General features: G+C 41.2%; 3 protein-coding genes and 1 long non-coding RNA gene across 11 annotated transcripts in view; 2 read left to right on the top strand and 2 right to left on the bottom strand.

Annotated features, from left to right (window-relative positions):
- The window catches only part of cc2d2a (coiled-coil and C2 domain containing 2A), a 30,956-nt gene extending 20,693 nt beyond the window's left edge, over positions 1-10,263 (top strand). For 4 of the 7 annotated variants that reach the window (XM_089000859.1, XM_089000858.1, XM_089000856.1 and 1 more), the window contains 13 exons: positions 524-620; positions 722-826; positions 1,289-1,465; positions 2,050-2,064; positions 2,143-2,337; positions 2,652-2,741; positions 3,571-3,684; positions 4,287-4,421; positions 5,490-5,612; positions 5,700-5,758; positions 6,500-6,698; positions 7,218-7,440; positions 10,125-10,263. In XM_089000859.1, the coding sequence (XP_088856985.1) occupies positions 524-620; positions 722-826; positions 1,289-1,465; positions 2,050-2,064; positions 2,143-2,337; positions 2,652-2,741; positions 3,571-3,684; positions 4,287-4,421; positions 5,490-5,612; positions 5,700-5,758; positions 6,500-6,698; positions 7,218-7,403 (1,495 nt within the window). In that variant the 3' untranslated portion in view covers positions 7,404-7,440; positions 10,125-10,263. Of the gene's footprint in view, positions 1-523; positions 621-721; positions 827-1,288; positions 1,466-2,049; positions 2,065-2,142; positions 2,338-2,651; positions 2,742-3,570; positions 3,685-4,286; positions 4,422-5,489; positions 5,613-5,699; positions 5,759-6,499; positions 6,699-7,217; positions 7,441-7,767; positions 7,881-10,124 lie in introns of those variants that run through there. The other 3 variants (XM_089000860.1, XM_089000857.1, XM_089000855.1) reach the window with 2 other exon arrangements.
- fbxl5 (F-box and leucine rich repeat protein 5) lies at positions 7,917-18,774 on the bottom strand. The gene is made up of 11 exons (XM_089000867.1): positions 18,609-18,774; positions 17,049-17,264; positions 15,389-15,484; positions 15,107-15,302; positions 14,466-14,669; positions 13,304-13,429; positions 12,124-12,272; positions 11,316-11,398; positions 10,135-10,599; positions 8,558-8,706; positions 7,917-8,282 (listed from the first exon to the last, which is right to left on the bottom strand). Exons 1-11 carry the CDS (start codon positions 18,759-18,761, stop codon positions 8,206-8,208), a joined length of 1,914 nt encoding a protein of 637 aa, XP_088856993.1. The 5' UTR covers positions 18,762-18,774; the 3' UTR covers positions 7,917-8,205.
- LOC148895026 (uncharacterized) overlaps positions 18,316-24,750 on the top strand; it is a 36,204-nt gene continuing 29,769 nt past the window's right edge. Inside the window, exons 1-4 of the long non-coding RNA XR_016115549.1 lie at positions 18,316-18,399; positions 18,633-18,764; positions 22,360-22,726; positions 23,803-24,013. This is a non-coding gene — a long non-coding RNA (uncharacterized LOC148895026). The remainder of the gene's footprint in view (positions 18,400-18,632; positions 18,765-22,359; positions 22,727-23,802; positions 24,014-24,750) is intronic.
- On the bottom strand, positions 20,283-23,925 carry LOC148895029 (divergent protein kinase domain 1A-like). 2 transcript variants are annotated; one of them, XM_089000865.1, is made up of 5 exons: positions 23,791-23,925; positions 21,695-21,829; positions 21,513-21,620; positions 21,216-21,395; positions 20,283-21,086 (listed from the first exon to the last, which is right to left on the bottom strand). In XM_089000865.1, exons 1-5 carry the CDS (start codon positions 23,866-23,868, stop codon positions 20,283-20,285), a joined length of 1,305 nt encoding a protein of 434 aa, XP_088856991.1. In that variant the 5' UTR covers positions 23,869-23,925. The 2 variants fall into 2 exon arrangements, with proteins under 2 accessions (XP_088856991.1, XP_088856990.1); XM_089000864.1 differs by lacking the exon at positions 23,791-23,925 and having other exon boundaries at positions 21,695-22,365.

Here is a 24,750-nt window from a genome sequence, read left to right as displayed (position 1 = left end):
AATCAATATGTATGTATTGTATTTTGTAAAGCCACCCCCATTTCAAGCTCAGATAACTCCAGGCCCATATCATTTAGGAATTAACTCATTTTTCTGATGAAAGGAGAGTGTCTAAGGTTTCTTACTTCTCAATAATAATAATAATAATAATAATAATAATATACATTTCATTTATAAGCACCTTTCAAAACTCTGAACGTCACTTTACAGTCACAGGATAAGTTTTTCTGTGGGTGAGCAGCGGCAGCCACACGCGCCAGCGTTCACTCAACCTTGAAGTAACTCAAATAGATAGAAAGCTAGCTAGCTAGCCAATAGATAGCTAACTAGCAAGCCCGCCAGCTAGCTATCTATATAGCCAATAGATAGCTAGCTAGGCCGGCAATATTCTGTGGGTCCTGGAATTGGAGTGACAATGACAAAAACCCTGGCACTGGAGTGGACACTTTTTGCATGAGTTAAATGCTCCTTTTTATTGTTAATACTTTCTTCTTGCCCTACCCCCTTTCTTCCCTATCATCAGCGCACCGAACGGTGACTATAGCATCGCTAGCTTGCAGTCGGTCAAGGATGACGTCTTCATTAACATCTTTGATGAAGTGGTTCGTGACATCGGGATGGTAAGCCCGAAGGTTTTGTTTTGTTTTGGTTTGTTTGTTTTCCTCCCTGGTGAAGGATGTCGTCGCTTTGATGCAAATGTGACATCTTGTGGTGTGCGCAGAGTGACAAAGAGAAAGACAAAGACAAAACGCAGCACACTCGCGTGGAGAAGCACTGGTTGGGCTCCGTCAAGATCCCCTTCAGTACCATCTACGCTCAGTCCAGGGTCAGTGTGTCTGGAGCTTTTTATTTATTATTATTATTATTATTTTTTAATACCAATATTTGGGAACATCAAAATATTCTGGAAATAAAAACACCAATTCCTGAGTAAGTATTATTATTATTATTATTATTTAGATCATATTTATGACACCAAATTAAATAAATAAATAAATAAATGCTAAAAACATGACAAAAACTTAGTCAATATAAAACAAAGTTACCAAAATAATATCACATTTTGACCAAAAAAAATTTCAAAATGGATAAAAAAAAACTACAACGAAATTTTGACCCAAAAAAAATTCAAAATGGACAAAAAAAAACCGCACAAACATTGGAAAAATAACGACGTAAAACTATTCCATACAAGAAAACAACTAGTGTTCTAATTGAAACATTGAAACATGAAAAAATGCAATGTTTACAATATTTCTTCTTCCCAAATGCGAAATGACGCGTTCAGATCGACGGCACGTTCAAGGTGAACACGCCAGCCGTGCTGCTGGGCTACAGCAAGGAGTGCAGCCACATCAACGCGGGCGCCTACGAGGCCATGCAGAGCCTTTGCCAGGGAGCCTTCATCTCACTCTTCATCACCATCGAACCTCAGCTGCTGCCCGGCGAATCCATCAGGGAAAAGGTCGCTCCCCCCCCCTTGACCTGTCACCATGACAACAGCCGCTAGAATGCACGTGGCTTCCACTTGCCTGTTTTGTTTTTTACATTTCTTTTTTTTTATTTATTTCATTTTGCTAGCCTAGCATGCCGTTTTGACACCTTAGCAAATTTGTTGTGAATCTTTCCCCAGTAGCTCCCCCACCCTGCACTGTCATTAGTTATTTATTTGGTGATTTATTTATTTATTTGTTTATTTAGTTAGTTATTTAGTGTTTTATTTATCTATCTATCTATCTATCTATTTGGTTATTTATGTAGTTATTTATTTGGTTATTTATTTATTTATTTATTCAGTTATGTATTTATTTATGGGGTCATTTATTTATTTATTTAGTTATTTAGTGTTTTATTTTGTGTCTATTTATTTATCTATCTATTTATTTATTTGGTTATTTTTTATCTATATTTATTTATGTAGTTATTTATTTGGTTACTTATTTTGTTATTTATTTATATTTTTATCTATTTATTTATGGGGTCATTAATTAATTTATTTATTTTTCATTCATTCATTTCTGTCCTTTCTTACTTCTCTGCATGTTCTAGATAAAGCAACTCAAGGTAATCAATCATCCGCTAGCATCACACGTTAGCCGCCGCCGCCGCCGCAACCCACCTTTGAAAAAAGTCTCCTCTCAGTTTGACAGCCAAGAGGACGAAGGCCTTCTAATGGCCGCCGAGCGCTTCGAGCGCATTTCGTGCGCAGAATTCCCGGGCCGGCCTTGCGCGACCACCGTGGTGGACCTCAACGGCAAGACGGTTTTCATCACGCGCTACATACGACCGCTCAACCCGCCGCAGGAATTGTTAGCCGAAGAACCTCAGGAGGCTACGGTAAGAGCCTTGTGGTACACCCGCACAAAAAAAACGGTTGCGTTATTGATTGTACCATGTATGGATGAGGAATCCCATTTATCTATTTATCCGGTGCGAAAAGTGTGTATTCCAAACATTAATTTCCCATAGGAAACCATTAAAATGAGAATAATCCGTTCCCAGGTGCTCACAAAACACCATTTTCTACTAAATAAGCCTTAAAACTACACAAAAATATACCTTATTTGATGTATAATAAATGTGCTATTGTATTGTAATGAAAGAAATAAACTGCACTGTATAATAAAATCATTTTTTTTCTCTCCACGCAGGCCCAGGTGGCCCGTTTTGTCTCGCTCATTCCGTCTCTACCGGACAGGGTGTCCTTCGCTGGCATCTGTGACCTGTGGAGCACTTGTGATGTCAGTATCACGTCACGGAGACTTGACTGTGTGCGTGTGTGTGTGTGTGTGTGTGTGTGTGTGTGTGTGTGTGTGTGTGTGTGTGTGTGTGTGTGTGTGTGTGCGTGTGTGTGCGTGTATGTTTTTTGGACCATATTAAGTCATTCACTGCAAAAAAAAGTCCCAAAACTCCACTGCCAGGGTTTTTGTCATTCTCACTCAAATTGCCGCCCCCACAGAATATTGAGTTTTAGGACGACATAATCATTCAATTCAGCGTATGAAATGAAAACTCTTCTTTCATCAGAAAAAAGAGTTAATTCTTAAGTGATATGGGTCTGGAGTTATCTGAGCTTGAAGATGTACAAAATACAATATAATACATGTTGATTTTTATATAGCCTTTTGACAACAGCTGAAGCTGTAACAAAGCGCTAACATGGACAAAAGGCTAATGCTGCCCCCTCGGGGAAGGGAAAAAACATTGCCGGAGGTCTGACCGGCGCTTTATCGGCACCCCTGTGAAAAAAACAAAACAAAACCCAAACAAATTCGACAACGGCGTTTCATGTCGTTCTTTTCAATTCCCGAATACATTTGGGAATGGCGATGAATGATTAGCTATCTATTAGCTAGCTGGCTAGCTTTCTATCTATTACTTCTGGGTTGAGTGAATGCTGGCGCGTGTGGCTGCCGCTGCTCACCCACAGAAAAAAACTTATCCTGACTGTGAAGTGACCTTGAGAGTTTTGAAAGGCGCTTATGAATGAAATGTATTATTATGATTATTATTATTATTATTATTATTGTTGTTGTTGTTGTTGTTGAGTTAATGGATTATTGTTTCCAGCAATTCCTGACGTTGCTGGCGGGAGACGAAGAAGAACACGCCGTGTTGTTGTGCAACTACTTCCTGTTCCTTGGCAAGAAGGCGTGGCTTGTTATTGGCACTGCCATACCGGAGGTTAGGCGGCCATTTTGTGGATGATGCATTTGCAGCATTCATATTTGTATTTTATTTTATATATTTATTTGGGCACTGGACAAAATGATATAGTATTTTATTTAAAGGACAAGCGACATCACTTTTTTGTTTCCTAACTGACATCAGAAAAACGTTTGATCGCATCTAAAATAGCCAAAACACGCAGGCTGATATTTTTAGTCGGCAATAAAAATGACGTCAAGTGTCCAAAAACGACTTCAAATTGAACCCGGACGTGGCCAGTTTCAGAAGGTCCCGCCCCCTGTTTCGTGATGTCACGCCAAGATGTCTTGCCTTGCTGGAGAATCAAAACAATGGCGTCAGATTGGGAGAAGATGCTTTCTTGTGACTCATCCAGTTATGGAGATGATTCAAATAGTTCTGAAGAGGAAAGCATACATGTTTGCAATCCATAAAAGGAGTCCTCCCATATGGAATCTTTGTCAAATACGCTGAGTCGAAGTCATTTTACAAATGATGGACGCAACTTGTCCGGAGGCGTCGGTTGTCCTTTAAAACATGACTTTCTTTTTTTTTTTTTTTTTTTTGTCTACTCGTCAAAAGCTATTTTGTGTCGGCAGGGCTCCAGCGCCTACGTCCTGACGCTGGAACATGGCCGCTACTTCATCTGGAACCCCTGCAGCGGGCAACATTACGGACAGTACGACACATTCTGCCCCCTGCAGGCCGTCGGATGCCTCGTCAACGGTGACAACGTGAGTCAAGAAACTGCTTGCGAGAAAAGTGTTCACAGTTGAATGATGGTCGTTACATTTAATGTTTCAAATCATCACCTCCCGAACAGTTAGCCTCTTTTTACCTCTTAAAAAAAGCACCTTTAACTCATTGAAATAGAGAGTCTAAGATTTCTCGCGCTGCATTAAATGTTTATGTCATCCTAAAAGTGAATATTTTGTGGGTCCTGCAATTTGAGTGACAATGACAAAAACCCCGGCACTGGAGTGGACACCTATTTGCACATCATCTGGCAGTGAATGACACCAAAAAAATCACCTTTAAAAAGCATTTTTCCTCAGTACTTATATATAATAGTATCTGGATTATAAATTAATACATATTTAAAAGTAAAAAGTACTTTTACATCCAATTTTAAAGGGAATATGTGTTCCAAAATCCCCAAAATGTGCTTTTTGTCATTTTAGTCAGCTACTTTTCTTTTCTTTTATTTTATTTATGTCTGCATTTATTTGTTGTTTTACTTATCTATCTATTCATTTATTTATTCAGTTATGTATTTGTGTAGTTATTTATTTGTTTATTTATTTATTCATTCATTTGGTTATTTATTTATTTAGTTGGTTATTTAGTTAGTTATCTATCTATTTATTCATTCATTCGGTTATTTATTTATGTATTTATTCATTTGATTGTTTATTTAGATTCATTCAGTTCAATTGTTTAATAATAATAATAATAATAATAATAATAATACACTTCATTTATAAGCGCTTTTCAAAACTCTCAAGGTCGCTTTACAGTCACAGGATATGTTCTTCTGTGGGTGAGCAGCGGCAGCCACACGCGCCAGAGTTGACTCAACCCGGAAGTAACTCGAATAGATAGAAAGCTAGCTAATAGATAGCTAGATGGAGAGCTAGGCAGTCACATGGCTAATAGCTAGCTAGATAGTCGCTTAGCTAGCTATCTAGTGTTCGGCCCATTTTTAATGGCTTTAAATCATCTTGAACATTCGGTGAGTCTACGTTCTGCGCAAATTAGCTCGATGCTAAGAGGTGAATCATTGTTTGTTTGTTTTGTATCAGGTGTGGTTCAACATTCAAGAGCACACGTCCCCCATGAGGATAAGTTTCGACGTGAGCCGAGCCAATAGCTGGAGGCCATTTTTTACCCGCTCCTTCGCCCATCCCGGACTCTCCAGCGTGCAGGTGACGCTCGCAAACTCCATCGTACCACCCGTGCGGTGGTTATTCATTATTTCCGTCTACGTGTGCTGATGTGCAATCGGTGTGCAGCCGGAAGAGCTGCTATACCGACACTCGGACAAAGCCACCGCAGTGGAACTTCAAGAAAGGTGAGCCTTTCCATTTTAACATTTTAACATCCCATATTATGTTTACCAATATTTTATACATATACGTATATATTATATACATTTTTTTATATCATAGATAGCTAGAGAGAGAGCTAGACAGTCACATGGCTAATAGCTAGCTAGCTAGTCGCTTATATAGCTAGCTAGCCAGATAGCTAACAGGTAGCTAATAGATAGCTAGCTAGCCAGATAGCTAACAGGTAGCTAATAGATAGCTAGCTAGATAGCTAGTGTTATGGCCATATTTAATTGCTTATAATATATATATATATAAAATCATCATTCACGATAAAAACATCATTCACTCAACCCGGAAGTAACTCAAATAGATAGAAAGATAGCTAGCTAATAGTTAGCTAGTAATACTTTTCATTGTCTAGCTAGCTAGCTACATAGCTGTCTAACTTATCCTGTGATTGTAAAGTGACCCCGAGAGCCCCGAAAGGCGCTCACAAATGTATTATTATTATTATTATTAGCTAGCTATTATCTAGCTAGCTAGCTTTCTATCTATTTGAGTGACTTCTGGCTAGCTCTCTGTCTAGCTATCTATTAGCTATGTATTAGCTAGCTATCTTTCAATCTATATGAGTGACTTACGGACCGCCGCTACTCACCCACAGAAAAACGTATCCCGTGACTGTAAAGCGACCTTGAGCGTTTTGAAAGGCGCTTAGAAATGAAATGTATTATTATGATTATGAATTGTTGTTATGTCAGGCTGGAGAAGCTTCTGCGCAACAAGCTAATGGAGTGGCGGCCCCACCGGCCCACCCGCTGGAACCGCTACTGTACCAGCGCCCTAAAGCAATTCCTCCCCAGTTTGGAACAGGGCGCCAGCGGGCCAGGCGGCAACGCCGGACGCGACCTGGCCGAGGGTCACCGCCACGACCTGCAGAACCTGCTGGGTGACAACCGGGTCAGACATTTTTCACTTCTACTTGGCACAATACAATTATAAAAATGTTTTACTAAATTAATACAGTGATACCTTGTCTTATGAACTTAATTGGTTCCCAGAAAGTGTGTGTAAGGCAAACAGTGTGTCTTCCAAATATTAATTTCCCATAGGAAACCATTAAAATGAGAATAATCTGTTCCCAGCTCCCCATAAAACATCATTTTCTACTAAATAAGCCTGAAAACTTATAGCATATGGTGGGGTCTTTTCCAGTCCCATAATAGCAAAAGTACTCCACTCAATAGCAAAGCACGTCTGCACTCTAAGGGGGTGTGGAAAACTAGTCGGCCAGGCACCACGGCGCTTTTCGACCGTGCGGTTTGGTTCGTCCGCCGAAAACTAGTTGGTACGCCAAGATCATCTTCTGGCGAATTTAATGTTCGTAAGGCGAAAAGTTGGTTAGCTAAAGCGTTGGTAAGCCGAGGTTTGTTCACTGATGATTCCAAAGCTCTGACGTTCCCGTCGCCCCTCTGGCAGATTTCGGGGTTCCCCCTGCACATGGCTTTCTCCGAAATGGGCCCCGTGGTGGAGGCGGTGCACAGCACGGGGGTGCACACCATTCAGACGCCCAACGTGGAGTTCGCCTTGGCCGTCTACATCCACCCGTACCCCAACAACGTACTCTCGGTCTGGGTGTACCTCGCTTCACTCGTGCGCTCCTGACGCGCACCCCCCCCCCCCCCACCCCAACAAAAACACGGTAAGAAAGCAAATAAGTAAATAAATACTCAAATTCCAGGTTGAGTGAAGGCCTAGCTACCTATCTGTTAGCTATCAATTAGCTAGCTAGCTTTCTATCTGAGTAACTTAGCGATCTATTAGCGAGCTAGGTTTCTATCTCAGTTACTTCCGGGTTGAGTAAAGCCCCAGCTAGCGATCTGTGAGCTATCTATTAGCTAGCTAGCTTTCTATCAACTCTCAATACTTTTCGCTCTTGGTCGGATGGCGTTGTAGTTGTGTGCCGTCACACTACCAAATAACGCTGAAATGAATTTGTCTCCATTTTTTCTCTCTTTCTCTATTTCAGATTCTACCCACAAAGTTTTATACCAAAAGAAAGATATTGATTCAAATTGTTTTTATGAACAATCACCTTTTTTATTTTTAGCTAACAGGCATATAAATAAAATGTGGCAGCCATTTTTGTTTTCAATCATCACTTTTATTTTTCTTCTGAAATGACAACCTTACTCTCTGCCGTTCCTTTTTTTATAATGACAGTGTTTCAAATTTGTTCCTAAACCCCTTTCGTGCAGGGAAGTCAAAACGAAAAACACCAAACTCATCATACATCGGGGGGTGAAAAGTTAGATGGAAATGATGTCGTTTAGGTTGAAAGAGTGACTCGAAAACAAACCAAAAAAAAGGTCCTTGGGAGTGTCTTTAACGGTTTCACACAGCAAGTGACACCCGGTTGGATAAAGTGCAATTAGGAGTTGGGAGAGGGGCTGCGTGATGTGGCTCGTCACTCTCCGGAGCGACAGCACGCCCTGAATCCGCACTGCAGGTTCTGGCATCCGCTTGCAGTGTCTGCGTATGGACCTGAACAAACACATACCAAAAAATAAATAGAAAAACCAAATCAAAACATGAGTAATATAATCTACAGAAACATAAACATAAGCATTGCGTCCCTGTTGGATTTTAGCTAACAGATTTGAATGTAATCTCTTTGGTCATATTAACTCGCATGGTTAGTGTGAAGTTCACGTTGTATTTTAGCTAACCGATTGAAATGTGGTAATAATAACAAGTCGGATGTCACCTGTACTTGTTTCGGTAAAGCTTGTAAAAAAGCGTTGTGACACTTGATTTACCGTCGATGTTATCGCAGTAGTAGAAATGTTGGTCGTTGAGGGCGGGGCAAGCCGAGACGAGCTGGTGAAGCCCCGCCTCCGTGACTGACAGGCAACCCGATAGGTTGAGATGCTCCAGAAAGGGGAGGCCTCCCAGCTCCGACATGGCCCTCAAACAAACAACAACAAATGTAGAGACTTCATAAAAAGAAACATCTGGTATATTTTAACTAGGCCATTAAATATTGTCAATATTTACAAACATAGATGCAAATATAGATATTTCTTATAAAATCACGTTTAATTAATCAAATGAGATAATCAGGAGATTAATCATATCATTTTTAATCGAAAAAAATAATAATATATTGTTTACATAGATATTTTATACAAAAACATCACAACATATTTAATGTTTTTTACATAAAATAGATACTTTATATCAAAACATAATATATATATATATATATATATATATATATATATATATATATATTATTTTTTACATAATAGATATTTTATATAAAAACATTGAGTATATTTTAACTATGCGATTATCTACATTACATATTTTTAATATTTACAAAATAGATGCAAATAGATATTTCTTATATAAAAGATTTGTATGCAAAAAAATCATGACAGATTTAATTAATTAAATAAGATAATCAGAAGATTAATCACATTGTTTTTAATAGAAAGAAAGTAATAGATATTTTTACATAAAATCAATATTTTATATAAACATCTATTATATTTTAAATATGTGATTATCTACATTAACTATTTTGAATATTTAAAGAATAGATGCAAATATGGATTTTTTATATAAAATATTTGTATACAAAAAAAATCACATATTTTTTTCAAATGCACATTTTGATATTTGATAATAAAGTTAAAAAAAATCTGATTATCTAATTAAAGTCATGGGATAATCAGATTAATCATATCTTTTTTAATATAAAAAAATATATATAACTGATATTTTTATACATACAAAAAAATATATATAATAAAAAATATTAATTATAGATATTTTTATATAAAATATATAGTTACGTAAAAATATCTCTTATTCTATATTAAATGTTTTTATTATAAACAAAAAGATAAATACAATTATATGAAAGATCTATATAATATAGATATTTTATATGATATATTACATATAAAAATATTTTATATATTATATTTTTGATACAAGATCATCCACATTATGTATTAAAAAAGAGATTTTTTTCATCTAAAATATTTTTTATATAAAAAAATATTTTCTTCACATATTTTTTTTGCCATTTGATAATAATCTCATTCTCGTTCATCTAATAAGATCATCAGGATATTAATCAAATATTTTGTGATATAAAAAACATATCAGATATTTTTACATAAAATATGTATTTTATATAAAAAAAATATATTATTTTTTAATGTAAGATCTACATGAAATATTTTTTAATATAAAAAAAATAGATGTATCTATTTTCTATTAAAAGAAAAACCTAAATCAATCAAACGGACGTATTTGTATGGTGTACAAATCCATGGATGTATTTGAATGTATTTGTATTGATTTATATTGTAGTCAAGTGTACCTGAGTCCCACGTCTGTGATCTGGTAGCAGCCGGACAAGCTGAGAAAGTTGAGGACGCGCCTGTTGGTCCTGTTGTTGGGGCATTTGGCCTCCGCCGGCGAGCGGCGGCCATTAGTCCAGAGGGCCTGGCAAAAGCCGGAGCGCAAAATGGCGGCGGCGTTGTTGTTGCGGCAGCACAGGTTGCCCACCACTTGAGTGTCCAGCAAGCGCCTCTCCGCCTCGTCGCAGCCCCACCGCGTCCACTGGGCCGAGTCCTCGATGTCGGGCCGCCATCCGCCGCCGCCGCCGCCTTGCTTGAAGATGACAGCGGCCCTCTGCCGAAGATGGCGGCGGCGGCGCGGCTGGCGCGGGGCCTTCAGGTCCCCCAGCGCCAAGGAGAGTCTCTTCAAGGCGTGGTCCGTCATCTGCTCGCAACCCGACAGGTCCAGGTGCTCCAGAGAAGCGCAGGCGCCCACGTAGGACCAGCTGAGGACAATCCGGGTCCAAAGGTCACATGACACCAAGTCAAGGCCCGCGGGCCAAATCTGGCCCCCCAGCCTCACTTTATTCGGGCCGCCAAAGCAAACTCGTGAAATTCCATCATGCTTGCTAAAGTCACAACCAAAAGTTCTAAATGTCGTATGCAAACCGCTATAAGTCAATATATATATATTATATACATATTTTGACTTTTTTGTTACTTTTTTTACTTACTGCTAACCCACAAAAAAAAACGTATTCTGTGGCTGTAAAGTAGCTAGCTAACCAGCCAATTAGGTCGCTAGCGAACCAGCTATCTAGCTAGCTAAGAGCAAATAGATAGCTAGCTTTCTATCTATTTGAGTTACTTACGGGTTGAGTGAACGCTGGCGCGTGTGGCTGGCGCTGCTGACCCACAAAAAAAACTCATCCTGTGACTGTAAAGTGAGCTAGAAAGCTAGCTAGCCAGCTAATAGCAAATAGCTAGCTCCTTTTAGTCCTTTTCATTCAAACGTCAAGTAGACTCTTGGTAATCCCGATGAAAACGAGGACTTGATTGCTACGCTAGCAACCGTCATTCAGAAACGCTGCTTGAGACTCATGAGTGGACTTCAACGACCCTCACGAGCTAGCTAGCTAGCTCGCTATATATCTATCTATTTGAGTTATTTCCGGGTTGAACTGCAAAAACATGTCTTGATTGTCAAAGGGAGCGAGTTTACCTGTCAAAAGCAAAATCGGTGACATCCGTCTGCGTCAGGTCCAGATAAGTCACGTTAGGACACAGGTTCAGGATTTGACGGACCTGCGGATAATAATGGAATAATAATTTCATAATTTCAATCATTTGAAATGTGTCCAATGCGCTTGAATCCTGTAATTCAGGTGTCAAACTCCGGTCCTCGAAGGCCGCAGTCCTCCATGTTTTCCAAGTCTCCCTGTTGCAACACACTTGGGAGACTTGGAAAACATAGAGGAATATATTTTTTTTTTTCATATTTTAGTTTTTGCTAATAGCTGTGTGGTATTTGTCTTCAAATATTTATTTGTCTGAAAACTACAGTACTTGCCTGTTTTTTCAGATAATAGATGTTTGCTTTTTTATAACATTTTGTTTAATTTTTGACAATCGTCCACCAAAAATGTATTATTTTTTAATTCTAAATATCCATTAATTTCTTGGAACCATTATATGTATAAATATAAATATATATGCACACACCACTTTTTTAATGTATTTTTTTCCCATAACATTTTGTTTAATTTTTGACAATCGTCCACCAAAAAATTTTATTCTAAATATCCATTAATTTCTTGGAACCATTATATATATATATATCCATATATATACACACACCACTTTTTTAATGCATTTTTTTCCATAACATTTTGTTTAATTTTTGACAATTGTCCATAAGAAATATTTGTCCGAAAAAAATCAAAATATCCCTTAATTTTTTTGTGACCATGATATGATCCTTTTTTTTTCCTCTCTCAAATATACCCCCTCCGCACACGCGTGGTACTCACCATTTTGCTGGACACGGTGGATCCGTAGGCCAGCACGAGCGACTTGACGTGCGAGCCGACGAGCGGCAGAAGATTCTGGATGATTCCGTGCAGGAGTCTCTTCTCGCGCTGGGCCGCGCTGATGGCCAACGAGGAGTCGCCGCGCTCATCTGAAGACGTCAACGACATCACGTGAGACGCAAAGTCCTGCCTTATTGTTCATGATACTTCCTTGACTTCTGAATGCCATTTTGGACAGTTATGAACTGCCCCCCCCCCCCCCCCCCCGCCCCCTGCTGGTGAAGGAAGGCGTGCGCTCATCTCTTAAATCAAGGTACAGTCAAACCTGGATTTTCAACCATAATCTGTTCCAGAAAGCGGTTCAAAAACCCATTTGTTCAAAAACTAAAACACCATTTTCCATAAGAATAAGTATCCATTTCATTTCGAAGCACCTTTCAAAACTCTAAAGGTCACTTTACAGTCACCGGATGAGTTTTACTGTGGGTAAGCAGCGGCAGCCACACGCGCCAGCATTCACTCAACCCACAAGTAACTCAAATATAGAAGGCTAGCCAGATAGCTAATGGATAGCAAAAAGATCGCAAATAGATAGCCAGCTAGGTAGTTTGCCAGATATAAGTAGTTGATAGCTAGCTAGATGGCTAGCTAGCCTGAACACGTTTTCTTTTTTATATGTACAGTAGTCCTCCATTTTAAATTAAATCTATTTTATTATTATTTTGGAAAAAGCACTAAAAGGAAAACAAATCAGACATTGAACAAAGTTTTACTTAAACTATCAAAAACAAACTGTCTTCAAAAAACTCCTTTTGAAAATGACTAAAATGTATAAAAACATTTTTTTCCCATGGGAGGAAGTCAGAAATGTGAATGATTCTAAGCAATGTCTGCTTTTTTAATCGTGATTGAACAATAATACAAAGACGCCTGCTCACAATAGAATGCTACATGAGGCTAATGCGTCGCTCACAACGAGACGCCAAACCAGGAAGTGACGTATAAGGAAGCGTAGGGGAGTCGAGTGGTGCATTCAGGTACACTCTGTTTGATCGAGAGCTTATAAACTCAGGTATCAAAAACCCGGAAAAAAAAAAAAAACAAATTGGTTGAGAACCGAGACATTGGAGAACCCCAATTTGACTGTGCCACCATAGAATTTAAAAAACGCCAAGGTCACCAGATTCATCGATATCGGCATCCTCGTCCCATTCTTGGTACGCCCTCACTTCCTTTTCCCGACTCTTCAGCCAGCCGTCATCCGGTTCCTGGTCGGAATTGCCGGGGGGGCTGTTGTAGTAGTCACCTTCATAAGAATAAGAATACATTTCATTTCTAAGCGCCTTTCAAAACTCTCAAGGTCACTTTACAGTCACAGAATATGTTTTTCTATGGGTGAGCAGTGGCAGCCACACGCGCCAGCGTTCACTCAACCTGAAAGTAACTCAAATAGATAGGAAAGCTAATAGATAGCGAGCCAGTTAACTAGAAATATATACAGCTAGCCAGCTATATGGCTAGCTAGCCACACAGCTAGCCAGCTATATAGCTAATAGATATAGCGAGCTAAGTGCGCTCACGAGCCTTACTTGTTTTTTTTGGTTGTTTTTGTGTTTCCTTTTGTCACTTTGAGTTGTTGTTGCATCGTGTAAAATAGAGACCGATTGTTGTTAGCATTTTTGGCTTGAGCATTCATTAAGGAAGAGACTGTGCTTAGCGGTAGCGTCTTTTCAGCAGCACCAATATGCCAGCACCGTTTTTGATCCGAGAGGAATGTCGCTGCCATTTGACTGTCATGGCTGGACAACTCGGCGGCCATTTTGCTTTTCTTTTGCGATTGTCATGGCCGGCATGTTCACAGCCCCGCTTTGTGCAGCCGAACGGTCGCGGCTTGGAATTAAAGCGGATCAACGTGGGACAGGAGATGTGAGACAATTTCTTTTCATCAATGGATGCTACTGCTTTCACCACGTTTGCTTTCAACATTTAGCTTGTAGCAGACGTGCGCATTTCCACCATGACGTCCCTGATCCACTGGTGAAAAGGACGCTTTGATCCTCTCTCAACTGAGAGTGTGCAGAAAATGCTGAAGATTGAATGTTCGTCTGTCTTTTGTGTCACATTACTTGTTATTGTTTTGACTTCAAGATGGCCGCCACGAGAGTGGCTACCTTGACAGCAGCTCCTGTATTTTGTTTTTCTACTTCTTCTTTTTATCACTTTGCTGCTCTGAAATGTCCATTCTTCCACAGCGGGACGAATCGAGGCTCATCCAATCCAATGACGTAAAGGTCCAGCCAAACTGTTTCCCCCCCCCCCAAAAAAAAACAGGGAGGACCTACCTCTGGCCCAGCGTACGGGGTAGAGATGCCTCCACAGAGACCCGGTCTTGGCCAGCTCGGACCAGGAAGCGCACACTTGGCTGCAACGGCAAAGATCGGGTGGGCTCAAATACCCCAAGATCCTCAAGAGCACTTCAGCCGGAAGCTGCGAGATGTGCTTGGAACAAGCCCCGTCGTGCGCCCCGTCGTGCGCCCCGTCCCCGCCTGCGGGAAGGAAAAAACCCGTCAGCTCTCTCCCTGTTTGCAAAGTCAAAGTTGTGCTGGTGAGGACGGATGGAGAAACCTTTTCCTCGATGAATTCCATCATGTCAGTGGCTATCTATTAGCTAGCTAGCTTCTGATTAGTGGTGTTTATGTATTTATTTTTCCTCCCAAATGTATATTTGAGGAAAAGAAGAAGCTATCTAGCTGGCTAGCTATTAGAAAACTAAAAGCTAGCCAGCTAGATAGCCAGCCACCCAGCTAATAGACAGCTAGCTAGCCAGCCAGCGAGCTAGATAGCCAACAGATAGCCAGTCAAGCTAGCTAACAGATAGCCAGCTATTAGCTTGATAGCTAACTGGCTATATCACCAATAGCTAGCTAATGTAAGCCAAATCTCTTCTTTTGCCCCGAAATGTGACTGTGGTCGTCTCACTCACCGTAGTGTCTTTTCTCGTGGTCTGCGTATTTGAAGGCCTTGTGCAGTTCCTCGGCGTGGCTCCACAGGCCGAAGCCCTTGAGGACTTGAGCGGCGCAGTTGGGCCACTGCCGAGTGCAGTGTTGCGCCATCACCCGTTTCTTGATGGCCTTCAGTTCCTCGTAGGTGAAGTGCTGCATGAGCATCGGCTGGAACACCTGCGAGCCGCGCACGCCATCTTCTTCATCGAGCCATTTTAAACGTGAGTACCGCAAAGGGTCAAAGGTTGAAGATGGTGGTCTACCTCTTCTTCCTCCTTCATGTGGGGGAGGAAGTCTTGTGTGAAAGCCTCCAGTCGCTCCTTCAGCTGCTGGGCGTAGTTCAGTTGCTCGTACTCACTCTATATACACGACAAATATTGTCAAGAGCGATAAACTGGTCGATTTTTTTTTTGATCGTTTTCTTTCACTTTCGGAATGACGGACGACGATTACAACTTTATTAGCAATAGATAAGACCACACGTCGTGGAAGGAGTCAGCACTTTGGACGTGGCAAACGGCGTAGCTGTGTCATAATGTTTCAGCTAAATGCTAACGCACAACATTGAGAATATGGCATTTTGCTATACACACACTATACTATACTATACTATACTATACTATATAGCTAGCTGGCTGGCTATCTGTTGGCTATCTATTAGCTAGCTAGTTTTTTTATTTATTTGAGTTATTCCGGGTTGAGTGAACGCTGGCGCATTTGACTGCCACTGCACACCCACAGAAAAACTGATCCAGTGACTGTAAAGTGACCTTGAGAGTTTTGAAATGCACTCACAAATGAAATGTATTATTATTATTATTGCTATCTGTTATCTATTAACTGTCTAACTCGCTAGCTAGCTAGCTATTAGTTATCTATTAGCGATTTGAGTTATTCCCGGTTAAATGGGGGTCACCGTTGCAGGCTACCGAGCTAGCTATCTATTAGCTGTCTAACTAGCTAGCTAGCTATGTTCCAATTCAATTTGGAAGAAAAACAATGGCTTAAATGACTTGTAGGAAATATTATTTCCACTTGGATTTTTTCTTCTGAAAAGTAGAAAACGTATTCCATGCAAATTTTCATGAAAAATGTTCAATTTTGAAGAAAAAAATATGGCTTATATTAATTATAGAAAATGTTATTTCCTCTGAGAGTTTTTCTGCTCAAAAAAAAAGAAAATTAATTCTACGCAAATTTTCATTATAAATGTCCAATTTGGAAGAAAAACAATTGTTTACATTACTTGTATGAAATATCTATTTTTTTCTTGTAGTTTTTCCTTCTCAAAAGTAGAATATGTATTGTACGCAAATTTTCATTAAAAATGTTCAATTTGGAAGAGAAAAAAAGGCTTATATTACTTGTATGAAATAATATTTCCTCTGGGAGTTTTTTTCCATAAAGGTAGACAACGTATTCCATGCAAATTTCCGTATAATTGTTCAATTTAAGAAAAAAAACCCACTGGCTAATATTACTTCAGTGAAATATATGAAATATTATTTCCACTACTTCTTAAAAGTAGAACATTGATTCCATGCAAATTTCCATTTCAATTTTTCAACACTGAAAAAAAAATCACTGGCTTAAATTCCAATGAGAAATTATCAGAAATGTCCATACTTTCCATTTCCCCTCTTGTTTCTATTTATATCTGTATTTTATTTATTTGTGATTGTATTTTATTTATTATAGTACCTATCCTTGTCTATTATGGGTTAAGTTATTGATATTATATGCTTGTCTGACTATAAAGTGTCCTTGAGAGCTTTGAAAGATGCTTAAACTGAAATGTATTATTATTATTATTTCCCTTTTCCATAACTTGTAACTTGGCCCACCGGCAAGGACATGAAAAAGATGCTCAGAAGGCCCCCCCGCCCCCCTCATTGGAAAGCGGCATCACGACAGCAGGCCAACCTTGACGTTATGCAATCCCTTCTCCAGGAGCAGCAGCATGTCGGACAGTTTGTTGTCCGAGTGCATGTTGTAGACGGTGCAGCAGCGCTCTTCCAGCAGGCTGATGATGTACTCGTTCTCGATCTGCTCGTGCATCTTGAACTCCTTGAAGGTGGCCAGCAACGACTTGAGGCAAGAGCGGAAATCGCTAATGTTGGAGAAGTTGGTCTCGGAGAGCTGTCAATCAAAAACAACATCAGAAGGTAATTAAAACACATTTTGTTTGTGATGAAATGCTCATTCTTCAAAGTTCTTTTTTTTCTCCCTGCGAAATTACATAGTACGCTACATACGCTACAGTTTGCTCTATTCCACCCCGATTGTTTCTGTCCAGTGAAGCGAGCGCACTCTGTACTTGCAGTCATATCTCATTGCATTTTTGTGAAGTTTGTCATGGTTTTTGGCTGGATTTTCCAAGATATGCAGTTTATGATGACGTATTACACAAGTTTCCCTTCATGCTGGTTCTTGACATTTCCCAATACGACAACGAGAAACTGGGAAAAAAGGGATTGAAGTTTACGCTCTTTTTTGCTTACACTACAGTTTATAAAGGTGAGTAAGTTGTATTTTTATAACACCTAGAAGTGGTAGAATATATATTTTTCTCCATAACTGCCACGTTTCAAGCAAAAAGAAGCATTAGCATATATACTTCTAGAGCTGGCAATTTTCTTTCCTAGCATTCAGTGACAGCCATTTTGGATTTTTGACGAAAATCTCCCTGCATTCGATCGTTGATATTTGCTGATTTATATTTTGAATCTTTTCTTGTGTTTTCTGTTCTTATTTAGAATTTCAAAAGCTTTCCAACGGTACCTTACTCGTTACGATCCGCCCAAAATTAAGGTTACGATAGTTTAATGTGTAATAAAGAACTCGGTCACAGATTTTAACTGTGTAATTACAGGCAGAAAATTTCGTCAATTAAAAATTCCATTATTTCCTTATTATTTGTCATAGAACAATAATCTATACATCATTTAAATGCACTTTGATATGGTAGTAGAAAATGTGTGATGAATTATTGAAACATTTTGTCACATCCTACTAATAGTGATACTTCAGTTGGGTTGATAAAAACAACGTGTATTAAAACTATTTAAAAAAAAATAATCCCCACAATCACACCATTGTCTTCACAAAGGTCATAGAAACTTACAAAAAAATCCTTTCAGTTATTGTTAGGGTTGGGGTTGAAGTACATATTTATTGTTTTCTCGTCGACGTCATTCCCCGCGGCTGCAACACCCATCTTCCACCTAACGCCTGTTAGCCACCATACTCACATTACGGTGCATTAGTCGTCATTGTAAGTATCATTTTAATTCGCAAATTTACAGAAAGTCATTCTGGTTACGCACTAATGAAAATAAATCCGCAGCTGTGTTGTAATAATAAAAAAAAGCCTGTTGCATAAGCACGTAGCTAGCTAGCTAAGCTAACGCCAGCGAGCGTCGTCTTTCGATCGGCGTTGTAAAGAAGACATTTGAAACACGAACGCTCCTCCCGCACGCTTACTTTTTCCGAATAAATCCCCACCAGCTGCTTCATTCGCCAGTGTGGGCCCGTGAAGACGTCCACCTCGTCCGGAAAGGGAGCCATGTTGAACGGACTGGAAGATGTGGATTCAGCGCCGTTAGCTTTAGCATCGAGCTCTGGCGTCGTCGTCATTCGGTGGGTGACGAGTTCTTTAGTCGTCAGAGGGCGTCGTTGCTTCGTTTGTTCTGACTGGCCGATTCCGATGTGTTACAGCCGACAATTTATGAATGTATGTATTTCACGTGATTCTAATCTACACCGTGAAATATGTTATTACACACTAGTTATCGAAATGACTAATCGTCGAAGCAAGGGAAATTCGAATTGTCATCAAGGCTAGCAAGCCACTAACTTCGATTTCCCCGTTAGAAAATATGAGGAAACGACAGCCTAAATTGTAATGTGTTGAATGAGTTTTAATATATCCATTGCCATCAATACTTTCTGTTCATTTGATAGCATTTTTTTTTCAAAATATAGCATATTCAGTTTGAAAGTGCTCGAGAAACACAGTTGAATTAGGTGAGCTTCTAGCTTCACACATAGAATTCTTCAAAGCAAAGAAATTTAAAGGACAACCGACGCCTTCGGACAAGTTGCGTCCATAATTTGTAAAATCATTTCAAATGACTTCTACTGGGCGCATTTTACAAAGATTCCACAGCATATGGCTATATTTTACCTTTTAAGACTCGCGCTGAATATTCATGAAGTCTTGTTTTCGAGTGACGTCACGGAGGGAACGCCCCTGACCAAGAAAGCGACATACAATGCATTTTGGGTACTTTTTCCATCTGCAAACACATCACGAAAATAGAAGGCAAACGACATAAATAACGCAATGGTGAATCGTTGTATGTTGCATTCAATTGCGATAACATGCATAAAGAAGGTGTAAGGTGACACATTCCCAGCGGACAAATCTGGAGATGCACAAGATGGAGCTTGTGCACCATCATGTGCATTTTCTGGGACGCTACATTGGAGTCCAGACAGCTCGAATTGATACGGAGGGACTTCTTTAATCGATGGCAAACATTTATGCTTTCCTCTTCACAACTATTTGCGTCATATTCATCACTGGATGAGTAACAAGAAAGCATCTTCTCCCAATCTGAACTCTCTCAAGCCATTGTTTTGATTCTGGAGCAAGACAGTTTGTGAAGGAGTTTCCTGACGTGACATCACGAACGAGGTGCGGGACATTCTGAATCTCCCCCGTATTGAGCTCATTAGTGGCAGTTTTGGGCAACTTTCAGTCATTTTTATTGGTGTTTTGCATTTGACTAAAAATATCAGCCTGCGTGTTTTGGCTATTTTAGACGCGATAAAACATTTTTCTCATGTCAGTTAGGAAACCAAAAAAAAATGGCGTCGGTTGTCCTTTAAAGACAATTACACTCAAGCAGAAGAATTAGATCACGGTGGCTGGCGGACTAGCAAAAACCACCTTCAGTCCCCCACAGGTTGTGAATCCAAATAATGAAATATGTGCAGTATCTGTATAAAAAGAGGCATCTGCGTCTGGATCCAGATCAAAGTTCCCAAGAAATATTTTGGATCGTAATTCTGCATACGCTAAATTCAGACTCCCGTAAAGCCCGCCAAAATCCTTATCCGGATTAAAATCCTTTGACCAACAATATCTTTTGGTTAGGAGTCTTTGTTGTGTGAGATCTTCTTCCATAACAAGGTCTTGAGGTTGTTGAGAACCAACGAGTGTTGGATCTCGGCCTGCTCTGCCGATCCCCGCAGCGCCATGCAGGCGTACAATTGCTTCTCGAGTTCCTCGCGGATGTCTGAGGGCGCTCCCTGCAGGACGTAGTCTTCCAGGACCCGGCAGGCTTTCACTAGGTTTGGCTCGGCCACTTCGGGGGTGCAGCGCCTTTTGGTGAGGTCGCAGGAAGTGACACAGTCCACGCCGTAAACACAGTCCGTGTCCTTGTCGCACCTCTGCTGCCGGATGGCTTCCTGGAAGGTGGCTTGAGGAACGATATTCTGGGTGTCGGCCACCCGAAAATCGTAACGCCCGGTGTACCCGAAGCGGGCAGCGCTCAGGTCGCACACGAGGAAGCTCCCGAAGGCCCCGTGGAACAAATCCTCCACCAGTTCCAGGAGTCCCATGGAGATCTTGGCTCTGTGGTGCCAGGCGGGTGTGAACCAGTGATCGGCAGCGCGGCGCAACCTGCCAGGCATCCAAGCCGGCGCCCTGACGCCATAGAGCGGCGCGTTGGGTACCTTCTCCGTCACATAGAGATCCCCGCAGAAGCCGAGAATCTTGGGGGTGTGTCCTCGCTCCTGCAACACTAACGCTAACAGGAAGTCGTTGAGCTGCAGTAACGCCCACGAAGATCTGGCCTCCGCCAGGGAAATGCGGCCGTCCCCGTCGGCGTCGGCGCCCGCCAGGGCCCGGGCGGTCAGCTCGCCGAGGTTGGCCTGCTCCTCATCCACTTTGGCCTGTGAGGAAAAACCACGTGTTGAGTTTTCCAGGTGTGGGTTCTTTGAAACGGTGTTTTCTAGCCTTTAGCGGGCCAAGGAACCCCGAACAAATCGAGGGTCGCTGATTTTCAATCTCCCGCTTTGTACCTTGAGGTGGTCGTGGATCATCTCCCTGAACTTCTCCATGGAAGTCCCCGTGGGTGGTGTGTCGAAGAGGGCGCCGATCTCCTTCCGGGCCTCCATCTGACGCCCCGCGTCGTAAGCAGTGGTCTCTTCCAACCGACACCTGACGACGCTTTCCAGGTCGCCCCATGTGCCCGAGTACACCTGGAAAAACCACGTTGACGCAAAAACTTGCCGTCTTCATCCAAACCGGGTTGCCCCTTGAATTTAATCCCAGACGGGGTTCTTCACCGGGGTGAAAAATAATCAGAGCGAGCATACCTGCTTGGCAGCATGCGTGCTGAGACACCTGTTGAGCTCCAACCTGTCCTTGTCGCACAAGCTGCTGCAGGCCGAGCCGTCCACCAGACCCTTTCTGTATCTGGCACACTTGAAGACAACATTAGCGTCAGACCACCAAGTGTCTCAAGTACCCAGCGTCAAATGTGCTCCCTTTCCGTCACCGTGGCTGCGGCGCACTGGCGTCCTCGGCACAGCTCCGAGTACGACGAGTACTGCACGTAGACCACCCAGCTGCCCAGCAACACCGCCAACCAGCACGCAAACAAACACTTGAGGTGGGCTGACGAGAGCCGTGCCTGCAAGGGGGTCGTGGCGGGGGCACCAAACACACATTCTCTGTGAGACGTCAGTGTCAGCACATGATTCACTGCCAGTCGATGTGCAAAAATGTGTCCACTCCAGTGGCATTTTTTTGTCATTGTCACTCAAATTGCAGGACCTACAGAATATTGAGGTTTAGGACTACATAAACATTCATTTGACACATATTAATTCACTTATTTTTATTTATCTGGCTATCGAGCTGACTATCTAGCTGGCTAGCTATCTGGCTATCTAGCTATTTGCTATCTAGCTGGCTACCTAGCTAGCTATCTACCAGCAGGCTCAAGGACAGTTCCTGCCAGCAGGCAGTCAAGAGATTCAACTCCCTCCCAGCCCTGCCCCCCCGCCCCTTCCCACTGCCACACTCACCGAACTCTGAGTACACGCTACATGCTGTACTATCATCCTGAACTCTTTATTATTATTATTTATTATTATTATTATTATACTGACTTTCTTTAAATGGCATGTATTTTCCATGTTAATTTAATTTTCTCCGCAGGTCTGCGTGGACCGATGTCCCTGACGAAGTGTCCATTTTGAACGCCTCCTTCGGGAGGCGATGAGGGGCAGCGCCTTTGACTCTGGCTTCATCCATTATGGATGACGATAAAGCTTCAAGCCTAATGGGCTCCCCATCGCAAACGTGGAGGAGGCACAGGGGGAGGTTCAAAAATGATGCCGAGCTGCCATCTTGCTTGTGAAACGCCTACCATTGCGCGTGAAAAATAACCCCCCTCCCAAAAATTGTCTATATCTCTGATCTCTTATCAAAATTGTTCGGTGCTTCCTAGAAAAAGATTCACTTCCTTGCTTAAGACCACCCGGGACCTCTACGCCTCATATCCGGAACTGCTGCAGCGAATCAGGTACGGTCATGGTCCATATGAGTCAATATACAACCGGTCTATGGAAAACCGTTACAAGACAAACCCGCGGTAGACAAAATCTGTTCAACTCTTCCTGAAGGCTTTTGTCGACTGATGTCCTTGGTGTCCACAAGTCCATCGCGGGGAGGGAAAAAAATCATTAGCTATAATATAATAATATATAACTAGCTGGCTGATTATCGACCTTGCTATCTATTCGCTATCTAGCTGGCTACCTAGCTAACTAGCTAGCAATCTATTAGCTATAATCAGAATCAGAATCATCTTTATTGCCAAGTATGTAGAACACACAAGGAATTTGTTTCCGGTAGAACACGCTGCACTAGTATCGTTGTCAAAAAAACTGCTAAGTGGCACTATACAGTTCCATTTTGGCTACTGTTGAAATGTATTCATATATATGATAGCTAGCTGGCTGGCTATCGAGCTAGCTATCTGTTAGCTATATAATGGCTATCTATTAGCGAGCTAGCTAGCTTTCTATCTATTTGCTATCTATTTTCTATCCATTAGCTATCTGGCTAGCTAGCTAGCTGTGTAGCTGGCTATTTAGTAGCTATATGGCTATCTAGCTAGTTAGCTAACTGTATAGCTTTCTATCTATTTGAGTTATTCCAGGTTGAGTTAAAAACCGCAGAAAAACTGATCCTGTGACTGTAAAGTGACCTTGAGAGTTTTGAAAGACGCTTGGAAATGAAATGTATTTATTATTATTATTATTATTATTATTATAAACAGCATTATAGCGGGAGTTCGTTGTAAATTGTCCTTGAGAGTTTTGAAAGGCGCTTCCACATGATAATTATTATAATTAGTATTGAGTTCTGTTGACCAAAGTCCAATGACATAATAACGTAACTCTCCATCACTCACCCTGAGCCTCTTTAGTCCTTAAAAGTAAACGAAACGCCTCACTTCACCACAAATCTTTACTTGATGGTGGAAGCGGTCGCCATAGCAACCAACAACCCCTCCTCCTCGGACGCGTACTGTATTGTGCGCACACGCCAACGACGCGCCAAACAACGCTTTGAGCAACCAACCTGTGTCTGCAGAGGCTTCCGGAAGATGAAAAAGATGAAGAAGAAGAAGAGTCTCCACGGCAGCCGAGCTCGCGTCATGGCGGAACGGCAAACTGGCAAGGAGCTGGCGCCGAGCTCAACCCCGACACCACGTGATGTGACATCTCACCCCCCTCCACCGCGTCGTCCCACCCCCTCCGGAGGAGGACGCGGAGGTGGTGTATGCGGAAAAAGCTGCTTTCAAGTGAGCATGATACACCCCCACCACTCGCGCGAGCGCTCACACTGGTTTCCTCTTATCATATTTCATATTTCACGTCTAATCTACACATACTTTATTTTAATGTTTCAAAGGATAACAAAAAAGTCATTAAAAACGTTACAAATTCATTAACAACAAAATTCAGACCAGTTTTGATTAAAAAAAAACGATGGTAGCTTCGCTGCTAGCATCACATGAGGCTAGGAGCGTACTGTTAGCATCGCTGTTTTTCTGGGTGGAACCGATTAATGACATTTCCATTCATTTCATTGTTGAAAGATGTCTTGAGATAAAAGTGCCAATAACCAGGAAAGTCACCAGAGTACTTTTTGAATTGTATCGGTTCCATTGACATTTGGATAGCTTAGGTGAGTACAGCACTGGTTAGCATTTTGAGCTAACATCAAATGCTAACTTATAGATTGGCGCGATTTCCGCAAGAGTGAATCATTTAACTATGGTTTCCTTTTTCAAGAGACAGATAATACACATAACATCCGACTTATGACATTTGGACTTACGACCGTTTGGTTGGAACGGAACTCGGTAGTAAGTCGGATGTTGCCTGGATATGTAAATTATCGTACATGGAAAATTCATTCGAAAAATACTAAAATGTATAAATGATTCATTTTGGGTGTGCGCCTTAGCATTAAATATTGTTTGTGACACATAGCCCTTATCATCTTAAAGCCAATCCAAAACTCCGATTGACTGCA

The sequence above is a fragment of the Hippocampus bargibanti genome, linkage group LG07 (assembly GCF_051943395.1).
Source record: "Hippocampus bargibanti isolate YZ-2025 linkage group LG07, ASM5194339v1, whole genome shotgun sequence".
Lineage (NCBI taxonomy): Eukaryota > Metazoa > Chordata > Actinopteri > Syngnathiformes > Syngnathidae > Hippocampus > Hippocampus bargibanti.
Note: the sequence above shows the minus strand (reverse complement) of the source record. Positions and strands in the feature narration are given on the sequence as shown.

Excerpts from the sequence above, each read along its gene's own strand:
- fbxl5 (XM_089000867.1), bottom strand. The coding sequence starts at position 18,761 with ATGACGACGACGCCAGAGCTCGATGCTAAAGCTAACGGCGCTGAATCC. Across the intron at positions 14,670-15,106 it reads CCACGAGAAAAGACACTACG|GCGGGGACGGGGCGCACGAC; the intron begins GTGAGTGAGACG and ends TCCTTCCCGCAG. Across the intron at positions 10,600-11,315 it reads ACCGATTTTGCTTTTGACAG|CTGGTCCTACGTGGGCGCCT; the intron begins GTAAACTCGCTC and ends GATTGTCCTCAG.
- LOC148895029 (XM_089000864.1), bottom strand. The coding sequence starts at position 21,952 with ATGACAAAAAAATGCCACTGGAGTGGACACATTTTTGCACATCGACTG. Across the intron at positions 21,396-21,512 it reads GCACGCATGCTGCCAAGCAG|GTGTACTCGGGCACATGGGG; the intron begins GTATGCTCGCTC and ends TGGTTTTTCCAG. Across the intron at positions 21,087-21,215 it reads TGATCCACGACCACCTCAAG|GCCAAAGTGGATGAGGAGCA; the intron begins GTACAAAGCGGG and ends TTTTCCTCACAG.